The 21494-nt window shown below is 34.9% G+C and overlaps 1 protein-coding gene across 2 annotated transcripts; it reads left to right on the top strand.

Moving 5' to 3' along the window:
* The first annotated feature begins 58 nt into the window (after window positions 1-58).
* On the top strand, window positions 59-19773 carry LOC119687563 (protein purity of essence). Of its 2 annotated transcripts, none has more exons than XM_038101912.1 (13): window positions 59-211; window positions 367-461; window positions 588-1015; window positions 2711-4847; window positions 4910-5416; window positions 6376-12415; window positions 12475-12679; window positions 12754-13455; window positions 13518-15193; window positions 15318-15797; window positions 15859-17860; window positions 17937-19533; window positions 19618-19773. In XM_038101912.1, the coding sequence occupies exons 1-13, from the start codon at window positions 75-77 to the stop codon at window positions 19692-19694; spliced, it is 16083 nt and encodes a 5360-aa protein (XP_037957840.1). In that variant the 5' UTR covers window positions 59-74; the 3' UTR covers window positions 19695-19773. The 2 variants fall into 2 exon arrangements, with proteins under 2 accessions (XP_037957840.1, XP_037957839.1); XM_038101911.1 differs by having other exon boundaries at window positions 12751-13455.
* The last annotated feature ends 1721 nt before the right edge of the window (window positions 19774-21494 follow it).

Here is a 21494-nt window from a genome sequence, read left to right as displayed (position 1 = left end):
AGAGTTGATAGATTTTTTGGTTTGTTTGTTTTACAGGTTATTCGTGTTCTGCTGATTTTGAGTCTGGCAGTCAAATGTCAAACACAAAAATGGCAGCACATAGTGGAGGAGGAATAGATTGGAGCTCCGTTGTAAAACCTCTTTTATCAAGCCGTTTTGGAGTTTTAAATAAATCAGAAATAAATAATTTAACCAAAGCAATATTAAGATGGTATGTATTTTATTATTTGTTTGCCAAAATTGCCAAGTGACAAAAGCAAATTTGCGATTAAGACTTCGGCAAAAAAAAAGATGGCGACCTAAGAAACGGTATATTTTATTGTGAAATTATTTAATTTAATATATGTTTTTTTTTCCTAATTTCAGTGAAAGTGAATTTTTTGATGAAGACAATCACTCAAATCCATTTTATACAGCATTTGCAGCACTTGCGGCAGATAAATTGAGTCAATCAAAAATAGGTAATTTCAAAAAAAATTTGTGCACTTGAGTTAGGGTAAAGGGGAAAGCAAAAAATTGCAACTTCATATATTTCCTTTCTCCTTTTCTTATATGTAACTATATGCAATTTTTTTGTTCTTTTGCAGTGAATCCAAGAGATGTACCGCAAATATATGAGGCTACTTCAGTGCTAATATCATTTATTCTGTCTAGATTAAATAAAGTGAATGTTTATGAAATAAAATGGTTATTGCCAGTATTAAAAAATTTATGCGAAGGCAAAAATCAGACTCAGTCAAAACCTGTGTTCACGACTACGGCTAGTGGCACTACATTGACGAGTAGTTCATTACTTCAATTCGATTTTAACCATGTTGCATCAATCCTTAAAACATCTAAATATCCAGAAATCTCTAAGTGCATACTCACTGCAAACGAAAAGGATTCACCGAAATCCGAAATTAGACGGTCGAGATCAGATTTATCATCGATAATTGTACAACAGCTTACAGCACCACTAGAAAGTGGAAGATTACTATGGGCTTCGTTGAGTGAAGAACCGGCTGAATGCACAGTAAGTAATTTATTTCAATGAAGTATGAAATTTTCATAATCTCTTGTAAAATTATAGCTATTTATGTTTTGTGAAAATGGCATTTGCAATTGTTGAAAGAAAAAGAAAGATATACTTTTATATAGTGAAAGCCTTTTATTTATTGTGAAATCTTTTTAGAATAAATTAATAGTAAAAACTAATTGTAATAAAATTGATAGAAACTAAAATGCACTCAACCTTAATTGTTAAACGATCAGATACGTTAAGTTTCGAGCTTAGCTTTCGAAACGCCCAAATTATTAACTATAATATGTAATTATAGTTATAAATTAAAACTTGCCTTTATTTTAGAACCACTAGAATTCATTAACTTATAACAGTTGTCACCTTAACGTTATCATAAGTATAATAATAATTTCATTTTTAAATATTATGTTTTTAGAGAAATAATTATCATTCTTTCAATTCAAATGCGTATTATGACGTTATGAACTTTTGATTTCGATCCAAATATAAACTAACAATACTAATAGTATTATTGTAAGCGAATCATTTAAAAACTTAATCTATAAATTAAAAAAATCATGCATGCATATATTACTGAAATAGATATTTCCTATTTTCTTAGACATCTCTTCTGTGTGGACAATTTTTCTACACCTAATTTCAAATCAGACTTTTAGAAGTAAGTTTGTTAGTTAGTTTATTTATTTATTTACCTGATTTTAAATTTAATTTGTCTTTAGTTTTATACTATTATAAATACAGTAGAAAATTATTTTGGTGGAATGTGGATTTATTGCATATCTATTGAGTTATTGATGTATTCCACGAACGGCACTTAGTCACTCGAAGAGTGGCTCCGGGACGTAGACTTGGCCATTTTTGAAACCTACATATTGAGTAAATGTTACTATAGTTAACTAGATAGAAATAAGATTAATTAATGATAAAAGTTAATTATTTCAAAAAGGTATAGACATAGTTTACTCTCGATAAAGTGAGCAAGAATTTTGTTAACATATACACATAATATACACTGCGAATTTAGATACCGAATTATTTGTTGTTTTTTATTTAGACTCCAGGCCGTATAAGTTTTTAATGTAGTATGCTTTAGTATGTATTCCTCTGAAGGTTTTTGAGTAGTCGAAAATTTATATTTAATGTATTGCCGCAAATGCTAGTCTTTTCTTTCTGCATTTTTTCAGTTATTAGATTAGGGTACTTCTCGCAATGCTACCTCTACTTAGAATATGATATAAATTAAAGATCCCGTCATATTCTATATAAACATTTCTATAAGTCTGTAGTCTTAGTAGAAGTCTATAAATCTATCACCAATCTAGTAGATTCTAATTATAAAAAACCTACAGTCAGAAAACCTTGACCTTGATTTTTAATGTAATAAGGCATTGATATAAAAAATATTAAAAGTACAGAGTCATGTTAAGCATCACTTAAAATTATGTTTACTAGATAAAAAATTAATATGAAACTTCAGCAATTGACTGAACTATTTTTGGCTTAAGATATTTTTTCGAATATATAACAATGATGCCGTATGTCTTGGTAAATATTACCAACAGACTCTCCTATTTATACTATGTTTTTCGTTTATATATAAATAACATATATAATTAATTTCTATTGAATACCATATCATGTTATTATTTAAAATTGATGAAATATCACTTGTTTTTTTTTTTTTAGGAAACATTTGCAGCTGCAAACATAGCTCATTTGCAATCCGCAAATGGTGGGGAGACAATATTGGAAATGTGCAGTTTGCTTCCAACTTTATTACGTTATCGCTTGAAGCATTTGGAAACAGTTGCTACAGTAAACAGCAAGCCTCTATACTTGCCATTGACACAAGCGGATGCAGTTCTGTTTAAAAATCAATTAATACACATTGTCAATGATATTTCAATTCTCTATCAAGCACTTTCGTTGCCTATAATCGAACCATTATCAGCTAGTCGCATACAAAAATTGTCAAAATGTGCTATATCTGCGCTTTACTGTGCCGTCTTAACGTCCATGGCGAATAGTGTAACAACTATGGTATCAGCAAATTTGACACAAAAGGGGCAGGCACAAACACCTGCTAATATAATATCATCAAATCAAACTGCTAAAGACGTGGATGAGGCTGATGAGCAAGCCCGTTTCATTGTCGATAAGTCATTAGAGATATACACAATTATAGGAAATATATTTAATAATCATGCTAGATCACATGTATACCAAAATCATTTGTGTGCTGGTGCATGGCTTTTAGTAAGCGGCATACAAGGTGCTCTTGGTGCATCTGGTAATACTAGTGCATTCAACAGTAAACAACCAAGTACATATGATGAAAATGTTAGAACAAAACTAAATACTAAGCTTGCATCAGATAATACACCACCTGCGGCAACAGCACGCGTAAATCTATTTAAAGTACAACAAGGCTTTGGAGTACTTAATGCAGCTCTTGCCAATCATTGCATACAATTGCTAAGCGAGCTGATTGAAGATCTTAAAATTGAATCGAATAGTAGTGAAGCAAATGCTAATCAAAATGTGCCAGATCCAACCAACTTTGATATTTTAGAAAATTATACTTCTCTTGAGCGAATAATACGCGTTCTTAGCATCGCTCCGATGCATCAACTATTCACATTTCTGGCGACAGTTTCATATCGGAAAGCTTGCGCTCTTAAACGAGCAAATGCAAAAGACCGAGCTGAATGTGAACCTATAAGTTATTCAGATTCTACTACATGCTTTAATGACACACTGTCTTGTTCTGATAACTCAGAAGAAGATGACAGTGAAAGTTATTTGGGACATTGGTTTAAAGAAACGTTGTCACCCGAAGCAGTTGAAGATACTAATGTACAAGTACCAGATCGTTCTAATGAGAATCAGAAGTCTAACTTAATGATAGCGGGTGATGAACCACACGAATATCTGGATTTAGCAGCGCAGATATTTTGTTTTCTTGATTTGTTTTTAATAAATAAAAATGATTACATGCATCGCTACGTTAAAGTTGGATTAAGTGATCATCAAATGAATTTATTGGCTAACATACTGAAGGATCTTGATCGGGATAATGCACGGGGTGAATGTGAGACTGGCACTTGTGCTAAGTGGCAAACAGCTATGATGCGTTTTTCTGGTGCAGTTGGGCGTTATTTGCATAATTTAATATCTGCTTCCTTGCTGAGTGAATCGTTGCAAGTAAGCCTGCTACAATATTTATCAGTATCACCATGGACAAATGACACAAATGTATGGCCACTACAAGTATATTCAAATACTCTCTCCGTATTGGTACAAATAATATTACTTAGGCCTGCACATGAAAAGGAAGCTGCTTGTCTTTCAGTGTGGCAAAGATTGATTAACACTTTAGCCGAAGGTGTATGTGGTCCACTTATAGCAACTACAGCTTCAGATGTTGATTATGAAGATTTAAATATTGAACATGCACAATTAATGTTATTTTTATTTCATTCACTAAATCTTATGCAGAAAAAATCAATTTTATTACTCAATGCTGGCGCAGTTATTCGCTGTGCGGAAAATTGTCGTTCAATACCAACAGATCGACCTTTACGCAATAGTCAAATTATGTTACTATCTAGATTGCTTTTACTACTCGAATATTTAATGAAACACTTATATAATGCTCCTGCAGAATTATTGGATCAAGTGCGATGGAATTTATTCAGCGTTAGCTCATTGCAGGAGAGTCAAAAAGTTTCCGATTTGTTAAGTTCTAAAGCTAAATTAATTTCATTTAACCGAAAGGATATTGAAGATAAATTTAGAAAACAAAGTTCAGAGTGCATGTCAAGTAATTATACAATTTTTTATAGTATAATTTATTAAAAATAAATATGTATTATTGAATTTCAGATATACGCCCTACATTTTATTCACTGACTTTACTTGATCCACCAACTAATGGACTGCAACAAGAATTTAAATTAGACGGACTTGCTTGGAATTTCATTCTATGCACACCTGACAAGTTAAAATATAATGTTCTTGTAAATGCTCTGATTGATATACTTAATATCGTCGATATGGCACAATTTAAACTTCATGCTGATACACGTTTTGCAATACAATATTGTTTCAGTCTTTGTTGGAAATTAGTACTTGGCATGCCACCATCTCTTCAGCATGTTGAAAAATTACCAGAAGAAACCGAACCTAATTTACATTCACTTTTATGGAGTATTCGCTTTCCATCTACTCAAGCTCATTACCTTATAGTCAATAGTTTGGTTAAACAAGGTATATATACTCAAACTGCCGAAAATTTATGGACCACTACGACAGATAAAGTTACTGAAATGCGTTACAAACTAAAACAAACAATACACGCTGTTGATTACTTTCTACATAATATAAATAAAAGTAAGTAATTGAATTACACTTGTTTATTAAATAATTTTTTAAGTAATTTTCCAATTATAGTGTTTTTGACTATATTAGCTTAATTTCGAAGATATTAGTTTTTTTTTAACACTTTTACTACAGAACGAAAGCAGAAACAAGTTTTTCTGCATATGTTAGTGTAATTACCAGCAATTTTTTCTTTAGTATTAACTTACGTGGTCGAAATGCGCTATTTATTGAGGGTATTATTCTAGTACGTCCAGAAACAATTAGTTTATTGAGGGTATTATTCTAGTACGTCCAGACACAATTAGTTTACTGTAGGCACATTAATGTGTCCCGACATGTATCGATTATTTTAGAACATTTAAAAGTACATAAAGATCTTTTGGTACGTACGTCCGTGTTAATGGATGGCTGGTAAATGTTGTGCATTAAGATTCAAAGTAGCGTTTCCTTTTAAATGGAAAAATCTAATTGTATTGATGTAATAATTAAAATTTAAAACTTTGCTTATTAATAAGAAGGTTTGATTATAAAGAATTGCCCTGAATAGATATAACGATACAATATAAAGTTGCCGAACGTTTTGATTCGTTATTCGGTACGTACCGTAAGAACTTAAGTCAAAGCGAATTGCACAACCAACTATACCTGTGTATTTGAAAGGGACGTCATAATCAAAAGCGGTGCAATTTTTTTTATTTCGTTCCTATCAAATACACAGATGTCGTTGGTTGTGCATTTTGCTTTGACTTAAGTTCTTACGATACGTACCGACTAATTAGGCCTTTTGTTACCTTTTGGTTACGTTTTATAACGTGTATTTAGTGCAAGGCAGAAGTCATTTCATTTAAATGTAATATGAAAATCAAACTTTCTAAAATTGTATTATGAATAAAGAATCATTATGTTAATTAATCATAAATTAATTAAACTTACATTATCGATTTACCAATTTAATTTGCTTTCTGTAGAAAATCCATTGGTGTCCTATTTATTGGTCTTGGATGCTGCAGTTTGCCATTTGCATGCTGTAACTTGGGCTGAAAAAGAAGGCGTCAAATCAATACGCAGCAATACAAGCAACGCTACAAGTAGTAGTAATAGCGGAAGTGCTAGTCCCAGTTTAACGATCTCAACTTCACCTACTGGAAATAATGAACCAGATATATATTCATCATCTGAATCAATAGATCAAAAAGTGGATTCCCCGCCTCCTGGTAAACCACAGGAACGTAGCCAATTAACAAAGAAATTAATTTTGCAATTGATTGAAACATACTCTATAATATCAGATACTGTTGGTAAAAAGATGGTACAACAAATGGGTGATGTGATACCAGTAAATGTGATCAATTTGGTCATACCAATCGCTAGTACGAAAAATTTATTAATTAGTGAAATAAATAATACATTTTTAAAAATGATAACAAACGCAGATAAGGAAATTGTTATAACAGAATGGACCAAATGTTTAGAAGTTTCGGACGCAGCTTTCTCTGTTCAAAATTATCCAGTGGAGGAGTATACACTAACTGTTATTGAAGCGCATATAAGCGAACTAACACGAACTTCAAATTACACCACATTAAATTCATTAAAACATTGCATAAAATCCTGTCTGAATTTAATTAATTTATTATTACCACATTGCAGTGTAGAAGGTTGTAATGAGTTAGCAGAGCGATTACAACCGATATTAGTACGGAATATGCTGGATATAAGAATGGAACATTTTCATGACATAAGTGAGAAGTGTATGCAAACCCTAACAGACATTACAGAGAACACAACTGAGGATTTCCAATTAGTAATACATGAGTACATATTTAAATATTGTTACCATTTGCAGCTAGAACTAGGAGAAGATTTACGTCATACATCAACTCCTACACGGCGAGTTGTATTTTGCGAAACAATGATGTTCGCTATACTTAAAACTATGAATCAATTAATTGAAAAACCAGTCGGTCTTAAGGCTATTTATAAATTTATTAAAATTAATAATGAAGGCAACATGGTCGATTTATTGCTATCATTTACTGGCACTTCTATGCCCATGTTATATGCTAATAACTTTTTACAATTCATTGAAAAATTATTTAAACTAGCTGAAAAGGCCGATTCGCCATTTCCTATTGATGAGTTGGTACAATGTGTTGCGAATTTGGTTAATACAGATGTAGTACGGATAAAATCATGGCTAAGTCATATAATTTTTGGTGCAAATAGTAGTCAAGGTGGTTCTGAGGCCGCGGATAAACAACTGGCATGTATGCAACCATCAAGTACTCCTTCTAGCAATGCACAAACACCAACTAATATGGCGACCGTGTCAGCAATGCCAAGTATTTCAGATCAATTAGCGCAGTCATCTGTTTTGGATGCAGATGCTATGGAAACTGACGATGATGGGGCTGTTGCTTGCATAACCAACACAAGTATCCCGGCACAAGCATTAAGTATTTGTTGGCAAAATGCAAATAGTTACGTGACTAATCATTCTGAAGTGTCAACACAAGAAGAAACTGGCGAGCGTAATGGTTCTTTACTCCTCAATGTAATTAAATACTTTGTGAGAGATGGAAAATCAACTGCAGCAGTTGCGAATGTACTGTTTCAATCATTGTTACAATTAGGACAAACTTTAATTGCACCACCACAAGAAACTTCAGATTTTGCGGATATTTTGCAAATAATGGTAACATTGGCGGATACTATGCAAGGTCGTGGTCATGCTACACTTTTTAGTGCAACCTTAATGTGGCTTGATATCACTAAGTTCCAAATTATTCAAAAGTGTTTCAATATTAAGACAACTATAAACTTGTTATCTACTATAACCCTAGATAATATATCAGCTTTGCTCAAATATTTGTTAGAATTATTACAGAGTTTGGGTTACAAAGGCAGTAGAACTATATCACCGCCTTGGGATGATGATTTTCAATTTCTTTTTGAAGATGCTAATGAAGATATTTCACCTGATGATGAAGAATCATGTGTTGATGAGTTCGATGATGATAACATAAACAACAAACTTTGTACATTTTCTCAAACTCAAAAGGAATTTATGAATCAGCATTGGTATCACTGTCATACCTGCAACATGATCAACACTGTTGGCGTTTGCTCAGTTTGTGCGAAAGTATGTCATAAAGGTCACGATGTAAGCTATGCTAAATATGGTAATTTCTTCTGTGACTGTGGTGCAAAAGAGGACGGTTCATGCCAAGCATTAAGTCGTCGTGTTTCTTCAACTGGTGCAGAAAATCGTAACCATGCTGATTTTTCACATAGCTTATCTAACAACTTAGGACTATTATCAAACAAGAAAAGATTACAAACAACGCCATCTCAATTTTCTGTGTCGAACTTATCCTCGGAACGTATAACCTTTTTAACCAAATTACTAGATTCATGTCGTGAAACGTTGCACAACAGTGAACAATGGACTGTTATTGCACGTTGCATATTAGATTTATTTGAAATTTTATTACCGGTAATGCGTGAAAATTGCGCACTCTACTCCATTGTAGGGTGTCATTTGCGCGCAAAAACAGCATTAGAACATTTACATATGCCAGATCACAGTTTTCAATTCAGTGAACATTTAATGGTTGCCACATTAGGTTCGCAAGAGGGAGCATTCGAAAATGTGCGCATGAATTATTCTGGTGATCAGGGACAAACGATAAAGCAATTACTCTCATCCGGTTTAGTACGTAGAGTAGCATTATGTTGTTTGACGTCCACACATGGACGACGGCAGCACCTTGCTGTTTCCCATGAAAAAGGCAAAGTTACAATACTACAACTATCAGCACTACTTAAACAAGCCGATCAATCAAAGCGTAAACTTACCCTTACTCAACTATCTTCTGCGCCTATTCCATGCACTGTTCTTTCATTAGCAGCTAACAGTGCTAATGAAGATTGCTTAGCAGTTTGCGGTTTAAAAGAATGCCATATAGTCACATTTTCAAATACTGGTACAACAAATGAACATATAGTATTAACTCCGCAATTAGAAAATGGTAACTTCATAAAGAAAGCTCTATGGTTACCTGGATCGCAAACAATGCTAGCATTAGTCACTGCGGACTATGTTAAAATATATGAACTAGCTGAAGATGCATATAGTCCGAAATATTATTTCCTGGTAGCAATTGGCAAAATACGTGATTGTACATTTGTATATCACAATAATGATTACTATATGCTTCTAATAGCATCTTCCGGTTATATTTATTACCAAAAATTGGACGACCAAAGTTTGGCAAAACATGGTGATTTTTACGTTACAAGTACGCTTGAACTTGCTCATCCTCAAATAAAAGATGTTAATGGACAAATTGGTGGTGGTGGAGTTTCGATTTATTATTCGCATACACTGCAACTTCTGTTTTACAGTTATCAAATGGGACGCAGTTTCGTTTCACCTTTAACGGATGTCAACAAAGGTGTTAAATGTATAACACTCTTGCAAACTGGCCAAGTCAATAAAACTTCATCAAAGGGACCACCGCAGCCATTATGTCAATGGATGGAAATAACTGGCCATCCAGGTTTAATATGCGCTATGATGCAAACCTCAAATAATCCATGCATATTTATGTTTACGCCAGATCGCATAGTTATGCAAGAAATTAAGGCGCAATCATCAAAATCTAGAATAATGGATATGGTGGCTATACGTCATCTTGTGTCTGGCGTTGAAAAGACTACTTTAATTTTACTTTGTGAGGATGGTAGCTTGCGTATATTTACGGCTAATCCTGAGTGCACTAACTTTTGGTTATCACCACAAGTACAACCAACCGGCAATCAGTTGTATGCATCAATTCGCCCGCCTCCAACTCCTAAAAAAACAAAACGCAAATCAGCCAACTCACAGAAATCAACTGCAGCAAATGGTAATCCAGTATTTCCCATTGACTTTTTTGAACACTGCACAATGCTACCTGATGTAGAATTTGGTGGTAACGATTTACTACAAATCTATAACAAACAAAAATTAAAAACTCGTTTAGGTTCAACTGGAATGTTTGTTGCGTCTACTAAACCGAATGGATTCACATTAGAAATAATGAATAATGATCCAAATACTGCCATTGTTGGGATACGTGTAATGTTAGGTTCACAGGATCCACTGCGTGCTCCACAAACTGTCAGTGTATTCGGTCGTACTATCAATACATTCTTGCGTCGTCCACGATGGTTTGATATACCATTAACAAGAGAGGAAATACTTCACTCTGACAAATTGGTGAAAGTTGTATTTGGTAAATCACAGGATGCAGAAAATATAAGTATGGTTGACAGCGTTGAAGTATATGGTAAAGCGAAAGATCTTATAGGTTGGCCAGATGAAAGCGAAGAAACTGCTGTTACAACGGCACCAATTGGTGCAACTACCACAAATACTAATACTCACAACCAAGGTACAGGAAACAGCTATGCCGAAGGTTACCATACATTAACAGCTTTAGACAAAATGATAACAAGCCTGTTGGAAGTACTTGATTGCTCCTTAAATTTATTAGGAGGTACTAACGTCGTTAATACCCTGAAGCAAAAGGCAATTAAAACTGCTACCACTATACTCATGATGCCAACCGCTTATCAAGTTCAGGTACAAACTCGCTATGTATTGGCGACATTACTTGGAAATCGCACATCGTATCATAACTATAAAGATAACGAAATGCTGGCTTACATAAATTCAGAACTGCAAAGTATAAAACATAGATTAGCTACAAAGGAAACTATAAAAGACGTTGACCCAGAAGCATTTTACCGTTTAGTACTTATTGCACGTAATATAGCAACAATGCGTCCACAGTCTTTAATGAAAATCTGTACTGAACATAAATACAATATTGTAGAAGATATAATGTACTTCATTGAAGAGTTACACCGAATTACGCCACATCCTGATGAGCCAACATCGTTGGTTAGACGAGGGTTAAGTCATGCAGAAACGACGGTGCATTGTTTGGTTGAAATTATGCATGCTTTTGCGCTTTCTGATTCTAATTTGATTGAAAATATAACTGCGCAATATATCAAACTTTTAAAGAACGATTCGAGCATTATAAGTCACAGTGCCAAAGAAGCAATAATTATGTTATTGGGGCCACGTGTGAAACGCCGTAGAGTTGCAATTATAACGCCACCAGTATGCTCAACACCTACTCCGAGCAATACGTCTAATACAATTATTTCCTCAAACATAAGATCTTTACAAGCAGCTGCAGTGCAGGAAGAAATGGGAATTGTGCCCATTATTCCTTCAGTGGAAGAGTTGATTGAACGTGAACATGAAGCTGTGGTTAATTCAGTAGCTGCTGTCGGTCGTAGTAACAGTGCTGAATTTGTAGATGCTAATGCATTAGAATCTGTACAACATGATCAACATCAACTATTAAATCTTGATCCTTTTATGGGTGGTTTTCCACAATTGCTTGGTCTACAGCAAGATGCAGATGATGAGGCTATAATAGATATTGCAATTGCTTTAAGCTTGCAGCAACATGAGGGCGATGGCTTGCAGTCACTTCAACAAGGGCTAGCCAATTTACAAGGCATCCGTAATTCAGGTAATTTACCAGGTTTAGATGGGACCAATGCTGGAGCAAATGCAGTAAGTGTCTCCGCTGGTGGATCTGATGATGAAGGCTCCAATGTTGCCACAGATGGTTCGACATTACGAACCTCACCGGCAGAGCCAGCAGGCAGTGGTGGATCAGAAAGTGGAGGAAGCGGAGTTGAAAGTATAGGCTGCACTTCTGGCCGTAGCAGCACGTATGGTGATCAGGTTAATTCGTCTCCACCTAGATCAGGTAACACGCAAGTTGATATACAAATGTCTACCAAAGCTGGAAACAATGGTGAAGCAATTGGAATGACTACGGATGATTCGAGTGTTGGTGGTGTGTCGGGGGTAGTGGGAAGTACCGAAAATGATGATGATTCTGAAGACGAGTGCTTGATTAAATTACATGATTTACGGTAGGTTTGACAAAAATAATTATATTGGAGAAAAATTAATGTTGTAAATAACTTTTCAGTCTTGACATACTTGAAAATATAATTGCCAATATTCGTACTTTAGATGTGTGTAATGGTATGAAGTGTATACCATTGATACAAGTCATACTAATGCTTACAAATGACTTAAATGGAAATAGCGAGAGAGATCAGAGAATTTTAAATGAGCTGATAACGATTTTGGTGGAATATATTGAAATGGAGAAAGGATCCCAATCAATTAAAGTAAGTTCCTTCTACCGTAAATAATTTCTTTTCTATATGAAAGTCTATTTTTAATATTTTTTTTTTTTTAGCAGCAAAGTGATAAAAACGAAGTGCGTTTGATTATATTGTGTTTGTTTGGTGTGCTTATGGGTAAATCGAAATCCAAACAAGCAGGCACAACTTCGCCGCCACATCAATTCAAAGACAATGCCACTTTTGTTGCAGGTACCACAGCAAATATCTTAAGTAATAGTGGCGCTTTTGCCTTTTCTCTTACTGTTATGGAAACACTTCTAGAACATTGGAAGCGTGCCACAGAACAAAATAGCAACAGTTCGCATAGCTCAACTGCAGGTGGTGCACCTGTTGCTGGCGCAAGTGGAAGTAGTACCACACCTCCACAAAATTGTCTACTAAAGTCATCAAAGATTGGCCCGAAACCTGATATATCGTCAATTATACCACATAATTATTTAAAGAACTATCCTGATATATTCGAGCAATATGATGCCATGCTAACGGAGATTTCTGTACGCTTACCTTATCAAATACTAAGGCTTTCTTCCACTCATCCAGGAACTTACGACTGGTACCACAGCTACTGCGAAAATATGACATATACACTCTGTGAATATATGATGCTTAATCTAAACGCTTTACTTAGACGGCAAGTACGAAAGCTATTAATGTATATTTGCGGGAATAAAGAAAAGTTCCGTATGTTCCGAGATGGCCATTCACTAGATGTTCATTTTAATCATGTAAAAAAGCTTTGTCGCTTGTCAAATACCAAGGTTAGTACTTTTTTTAAATTATACATAGAAATAATATTTACACATTACTTTTTTTATTGTAGAATGCCGTATTATCCAACCAGTCTGTACCAATATTACCATATGATTCACTTGTTGAACTTACCGAACATTTACGTACTTGTCAAGAAATAAGTCAAATAAGAACAGGAAACTGGCAAAAATTCTGCATTATTCACGACGACGTAATACCAGTATTAATAGAAATTGCATGCTTTCAACTCGATGATGGTGTGTTGCCTATTGTGTTGCAATTACTGCAAGCCGCACTCTGCAATAGTATTCAAGCTGTTAAACAACAACAGCAACAGCTGCAGCAACAACAGCAGCAACAACAACCTAGTACTTCAAAACAACGGTCCGATCGTGACAAATCTGAAGAAACAGAAGTTTCGTTTGATTCTAAATTTGATCAAGCCCATTGTAGTACATTTGTCCATCAAATATTCCGTTATGTTTCAGATAATTTACTCAACAAATTTGTTCGTATATTTTTACTAGAGACAAACATAACATCTCTACGTTGGCAAGCGCATTCATTGATTTATGCAATATATGAAAACTCAAATGAACGTCAAAAAGAGAAACTTATAAGCGTCTTATGGAACATGTGGCCATTGGTACCAGCATTTGGACGACGCACAGCACAATTCGTTGACATTTTGGGTTATTTGACATTGAGTACAAAAACAATTGTGGACAAATTACCAGAATACACGGAAAAAGCTGTAGAGGTTTTGCGTCAACAAAATGAGTTACTATACAAACATCCAAATGCTCCCATATATAGTTCATTGGAACAAATATTGCAAGTGAATGGTTTTTATTTAGAGTCGGAACCATGTCTTGTGTGTAACAATCCGGAAGTACCTATGGCTAATATTAAACTACCTTCGATTAAATCTGATTCTAAATTTACAACAACGACGATGATTGTAAAATTAGTGCAAAGTCATAACATTTCAAAACTTATTGTACGGGTTGCAGACCTTAAACGCACTAAAATGGTCAAAACTATTAACATTTACTATAACAATCGTACAGTGCAGGCAGTAGTTGAATTAAAAAATCGACCGGCAATGTGGCATAAGGCACGATCGATTACACTACAATCGGCACAAACAGAAGTAAAAATTGATTTTCCTTTACCAATAACCGCGTGCAATTTAATGATTGAGTATGCTGACTTTTATGAAACTGTTACCGGGTCAAGTGAAAACTTGCAATGTCCACGTTGCAGCGCAGCCGTACCAGCATATCCAGGAGTATGCGGAAATTGTGGTGAAAACGTTTTTCAATGTCACAAATGCCGTGCAATTAATTATGATGAGAAAGATCCATTCTTATGTCATTCGTGTGGATTCTGCAAATATGCAAAATTCGATTTTAGTATCTATGGAAGAGTTTGTTGTGCTGTAGATCCAATCGAATCAGCAGAGGATCGAGTTAAAACAGTACAGATCATACATTCCTCATTGGAACGAGCTGATCGAATTTACAGACAATTACAAACTTGTAAGCAAATGTTAGAGTTGCTTATACAAAAAATGAACGAACATCGTAGCGCCGATCGTGCACTAGATGACACTTTTGGTGCCGTACATAGTACTTCACAAGTTAACAAGCTAATACAAATGCTCGCACAAAAATATTGCGTTGAAACTCGTGGTTCCTTCGAGGAGCTTAGTAAAATTGTCCAAAAAGTTAAAGCTTGTCGTAGGTAAGTAATATGTGAAATATATAATATGATTTACGCAAAACTCAAAATTACAGTAATATTCATGAAAGAATCAATATTAACTTATAATATATAAACTACTTTAATTAAATAAATTGACTTCCAGTGAACTTGTTGCATATGATCGTAGTCAGCAAGATCAACCAAATGGGTCTTCAGGATATGATGAACGAGATACATATAATATTAATCGCTGCTATGGTTGCGCACTTGCATCTACGGAACATTGTCTAACTTTATTACGTGCTATGGCTTCTAATACTGACTGTTGTGCTGGTTTGCATGCACAGGGACTTGTTGAAGAATTGGCTCAACACAACTTGCGTCGAGGCACTCCACAAAATCAAGATGAAGTTAGAAATTTGCTTGTGCTATTAACCAAAAATAATAGAGAAGCTTGCATGAGTCTAATTGAGTTAATACAAGATCGTGTGAAGACTGCTTTACTAGGTGCTATACCAGTAGTAAATATGGATTCGGCAATTCATCATGAAATGATACTTCTTGAAGTATTAATTGGACAAGACGAGTTTTGCTGGGAAGAAAAATTAAGAGTAGTCTTTGAACTGTTTTTAATTACAAGCCAGTAAGTAATTGTAATATTTTTACTATTATAACAAAATATTATATGAAATCTTTGACCACAGACTACCACGTGGACCATCTTTAGCTGTATTACAGCCTTGTCTAAGAATCATGCAGGGCCTTATAAGTCCAACAATACCAACTAGTAAAATTAATAGAGATTTAAGTCCTTCGGAACTTTCTTCGATTTTGTGCTTAGACGCCATCACTGTTGATTTTGGCAATTGGTTAGCTGGTGATCCCGACAATTCGTATGCAGCGTGGAAATCGCGAATGCCAGCTAATATTGTGGCTAACAGAGCCCGAAGACCTGGATTTGGGTTTAATGATGATCGGCTCTTAGTTTCGATTCTACAGTCTATTGTCAGTGAGAACGCAGGGAACACCGCTATGGATATGCGAGAAATTGAAATGTTAAAGCATAAAAAATCTCTAATGCATGAAGTGTATCTAATAGAGAAATATGGTCAACGTTGGCGTCGCTCATTTCTTAGGAAAGATTATAAATATGCTCCATTGCAACTTCATGCCAGTTGGATACAACCAATTCTCTTTAATTCAAACTCAAGAATTAGTCGACAATTGGCATCATCGGTAATAACGTCATTGAGTCGTACACATGATCGTAAACGAGAAATACTCAATCTACTAACAAGTTTCTTAAAACATGTTTGTGAAGCTGGGGAAGCGAGTACTGAATTCCTTGCACTTTACCGTTCACTCGCTGCAGATAAACCATGGCGCCAATATTTGGCATTGAAAGGAGTTTTACTAGAGATTTCACGTTTACTGTCAGGTGAAATTATTAAAATCCACCGCTTGGAAGAAACAACATTATCATCGGACTTGTCGCAAGGTTTTGCGTTAAGGCAACTTGTTGAATTAATGTCACTTTTTCTAGAAAAGCCAACCATACGTCAAGCGTACAAAAGTCGTCTGTTAGGTACGGTACTTGAAGGTTATCTTTCATTACGTAAACTCATTGTACAGCGCACACGTTTGATTGATGATGCACAAGAGAAGTTGTTGGAAATGCTGGAAGAAATGACCAGCGGTACAGAGGAAGAAACCCGCGCATTTATGGAAATACTAATTGACACTGTCGAAAAGACTCGTATGAATGATATCAAAACACCCGTTTTCGTATTTGAACGGTTATATTCGATTATACATCCCGAAGAAAACGATGAAGGCGAATTCTTTATGACACTTGAAAAAGATCCACAACAAGAAGACTTCCTACAAGGGCGTATGCTGGGAAATCCTTATCCGTGTTCAGAAGTTGGGTTGGGACCATTAATGAGAGATGTCAAAAATAAAATATGTACTGATTGTGAATTGATCGCTTTACTTGAAGATGATAACGGCATGGAACTCTTAGTCAATAATAAAATAATTAGTCTCGATTTGCCTGTTAAAGAGGTATACAAGAAAATATGGATTGCTGAAGGAGGAGATCGCGATGCTATGCGCATTGTGTATCGAATGCGGGGTTTACTTGGTGATGCAACTGAAGAATTTGTTGAAACACTGAATAATAAGAGTCAAGAAGAAGTAGATACCGAACAACTTTATCGTATGGCTAATGTACTAGCTGATTGTAATGGTCTTAAGGTTATGTTAGATCGAATAGGTAGTTTACAAAGTATATCACGCACGAGAGAACTTATACAAGTATTGTTAAAACTGTTCCTTATATGCGTAAAGGTACGCCGTTGTCAGGATATGTTATGCCAACCTGAACTTGGAGCTATTAATACATTACTTAAAGTACTTCAGATGTGCTTACAATCAGAAAATGATTCCTTACAATCGTCAGTTACTGAACAATTATTAGACATAATGGAAACAATATTGTCGAAAGCATCTAGTGATACTTTAGATTCGTTTTTGCAATTTTCACTTACATTTGGTGGTCCTGAATATGTAACTGCTCTTATTAACTGTACTGATTGTACGAACGTACGCAACAATCCTTCCGTTTTACGCCATTTGATTCGTGTCTTGGCAGCACTTGTCTACGGTAATGAGGTGAAAATGGCGCTTTTATGTGAACATTTTAAAGTACGATTAAAAAAACGAAATAATGACGATTATTTTTATTTAATTGCATTTTGTCTTTTTATTTATTTCTTTATAGGACATCTTAGATTTTGAGCGGCTAGATGTCGACCGTACGCCAGCAATGGATTTTAAATTGGAACTGTTTTGTGTATTGGCCAATCAAATTGAACATAATTGCATTGGTGGCACACTCAAGGATTATATTGTCAGTTTGGGTATTGTGGAAAATGCAATCAGTTATATTACATACCATGCTCCTTGCGTTAAACCTACTTTGTTGCGCATTGATTCTGACGAATTGAAAGAATTTATTTCACGTCCAAGTTTAAAATATATATTGCGCTTTCTTACTGGTCTAGCAACAAGACATGAAGCTACACAACTTGCCATTAGTAAGGACATAATACCAATAATCCATCGCTTAGAGCAAGTTTCTAGTGATGAACACGTTGGGAGCTTAGCTGAAAATCTGTTAGAAGCCCTATGCACAGATGCTGCCACGGCAGCCAGAGTTCAAGAAGTACGCGATTTTACTAGAGCTGAAAAAAAACGATTGGCTATGGCAACACGTGAACGGCAGTTAGATGCGCTTGGTATGCGTACTAATGAAAAGGGTCAAGTAACAGCAAAAGGTTCGATTCTACAAAAGATTGAAAAACTACGTGACGAAACTGGTCTCACATGTTTTATATGCCGCGAAGGCTATGCGTGTCAACCCACTAAAGTACTTGGAATTTATACATTTACCAAACGTTGCAATGTTGAGGAATTTGATATGAAACCAAGAAAAAGCATTGGCTATACCACCGTTACACATTTTAATGTAGTGCATGTTGATTGTCACACTTCAGCCATACGTTTATCACGTGGCCGTGACGAATGGGAACGCGCTAGTTTACAAAATGCTAATACTCGCTGTAATAGTTTGCTTCCATTATGGGGTCCAGAAGTTACAGAATCCACATTTTCAGCGTGCATGACACGACATACTAGTTACATGCAAGAAGCCACCCAACGTTGTGACATTAGTTATACCAATAGTGTACATGACTTGAAGTTACTGCTTATGAGATTTGCGTGGGAACGTAGTTTCCATGACGATGCTGGTGGTGGTGGACCACAGTCAAATATGCACTTTGTTCCTTATTTGTTATTTTACTCAGTTTACCTTCTATTATCATCACGTTCCGCTGCACGCGATAGTAAGGCACTAACTACTTACGTAAATAATCCGCCTTGTGATAAGTGGCTGGAGTGTGCTTATGAGGCAGAAGGTCCAGTCTATATGACAACTATTTCGTTAACATTACATAGTCGAGATATGTGGAATAAAAACAAAATTATGCACTTAAAACGTTTAATTGTAGTTGCTCAGACCCGCTTTGTATCACCATCGCTCGTATGCAAAGCATTGTTGACAACAAGCGATCGCGAATTTAAGCACTATACCTTATATCGACCTTATCTGATGCTTTGGGCACTTGTAGATTTAATATACAATAATCTCTTTAAAACTGTAACAACGCCAAAAGAAGAGGATTGGTGCATTTCTTTATTCGATTTTATACGCAAAAACGATGAAGCTATGCTCAACACAACAGACAGCATTCTACAGACATTCACTGAAGAGATTTTGCCATGCACTACCTTCTATGAATTTTGTGATGTAGTTGGTACGTATACGTATTGTGTGCTCATGTCCTTTTTTTTAATTATTACAATTTTAATATATATGGATTGTTTTCTTTTAATTTTAGGTCTCCTGCATATTATAGAGAATCCTGATATATTTATTGATGATGTTTTACAATCGCTTCCCTCTACATCTGCTTAAGTGTCTATTTTTAATTTAGTACCGTTTGAAACAACGTTTTAAATAATTTATTTAGCTCTGAATATAAACAAAACTTAAATATATTATGTACGGTTATTCAAATATTACTAAAAATTTAATGAAATGTTTATTATATAATTATTTACTATTCTTACACATTTAATAAAATAATTTATTGTTCACTAATTTAAATTAATAAAATTGTATATTTGTTATATTACAAATAAAAACTTAGTTTGTGGCTTGCTTCACTATCACAACGTAGCACAAACGACCAATATTTTTTATTGGATCAAAAGTTTCTGAAGCCGATGTTTCAGATAGCTCTAACAATAGCAATAACTTAGTACTCTGTTTGCAGACTAATAAGCATACGAACAGTAACTTTGTCTAAAAAATCGTTCATTATTTTTCTATAAATTTAGGACACAAGATTCTAATAACACCGCAGTCAATTAGTCTATACAATTCGCAAATTGCAGCCCAGCAAAGAGAGATCTTATGATTCTTAATATCAAATAACGAAGAATGGCAATTTATTGCAATCTTTTATTCTACTATACAGGAATCAATTGCCTTGACTATCTGCAAAGATAGCAATATTCAATGGTTAAATTGTATTACTTGGAACGCTTTTTTAATTGCGTATATCTCAGTCTAATAAATGATACAAGTATCAGGTAGTCCGCAAGATGGTCTCATCTGCTTATCTTTCAAGTAGATATACACTCCGTTCGTGTAACCATCTTTAAGCTATCCATATAGATGGTAAAACCAGAGTTTCCTGTTGCAGATTCCGAACCCAGCTTTCCCTGGTTATATAAAGAATACAAATTTCCACACCCTACACTCCTATAGTCTAAGATTACCTCTGATTGTCATATGAGTGATTCCGGTATATGGAGTCAGAAACCTCTGTAAGACTGACTAGGGGATTATAAATTTATTGCCGGTACTAGTTTACAATTTTCGCTACCTCTGAATTAATTATGATTATGATTACCGGACCGCTTAAAACTTTTTACTTTCGACCCATCGCTAAATTTTATGCCTATGGGTATGTTGCAGTTTAATAAACGCCTAGAAAATAATAGTAATGATTGACGAACACATCCTTCAACAAGTACATCATTTTATTGGGTTATTATTAACAGCTTAATTCCGTATTAGTAATAAATGTGCATTTTAATTATTATAGATAATAAAAAACTAAAATTTTTAGGTTACATTTTAATCAAAATCAATCAATATATTAATAATAAAAATACAATGTTTATTTTAATTACACATTTTTTTTTTTATTTCACCTGCGCTAACAAATAATATTATATTTTTTCCAGAGTTCGGAATGTGGCGCACAAAATCGCACACTGCACTGTGCGAGTTAAAATTATTTTTAAAATATGCACACGCACATTTGTGGTGTTAAGAAAAATAATGCACGCACAGAAATGTGCGGATGATTGTACACACACATTGCTGTGCGGCTGACTTATAAAAATGTGCACAACCATATGTGCGAGAGAATTTTATGCTCACACCGCACTGTGCGAAACAAAATTATCTGAGCACACGAGTGTTCTTTTCTAATTTACGATTGCACACAAATGTGCGTTACTCATTACTCCCGTATTCACGTGTAATGAAAAGTGCACATAGATTGTCAAACCTACGCATCTGCCGTGCTTACCGTACAGTATCGGACGCATGCCAATAGACCTATAGAGACAGTTTCTTACAGCGCTCTCGTCGGCGAACGATTGAAACTGGGCAATCTCTGGCAGAGTCTTATCTAGATAT

The sequence above is a fragment of the Teleopsis dalmanni genome, chromosome X (assembly GCF_002237135.1).
Source record: "Teleopsis dalmanni isolate 2A chromosome X, ASM223713v2, whole genome shotgun sequence".
Lineage (NCBI taxonomy): Eukaryota > Metazoa > Arthropoda > Insecta > Diptera > Diopsidae > Teleopsis > Teleopsis dalmanni.
The sequence above is the reverse complement of the archived record's forward strand: the minus strand, read 5'-3'. Positions and strand labels throughout refer to the sequence as shown.

What these genes read in the sequence shown, in the direction of transcription:
- LOC119687563 (XM_038101911.1), top strand. Translation starts at nt 75, where the DNA reads ATGTCAAACACAAAAATGGCAGCACATAGTGGAGGAGGAATAGATTGG. An exon ending in TCTACATAATATAAATAAAA is followed by an intron (nt 5,417 to 6,375) that starts GTAAGTAATTGA and finishes TGCTTTCTGTAG; the next exon opens with AAAATCCATTGGTGTCCTAT. An exon ending in AAGGATCCCAATCAATTAAA is followed by an intron (nt 12,680 to 12,750) that starts GTAAGTTCCTTC and finishes TTTTTTTTTTAG; the next exon opens with CAGCAAAGTGATAAAAACGA.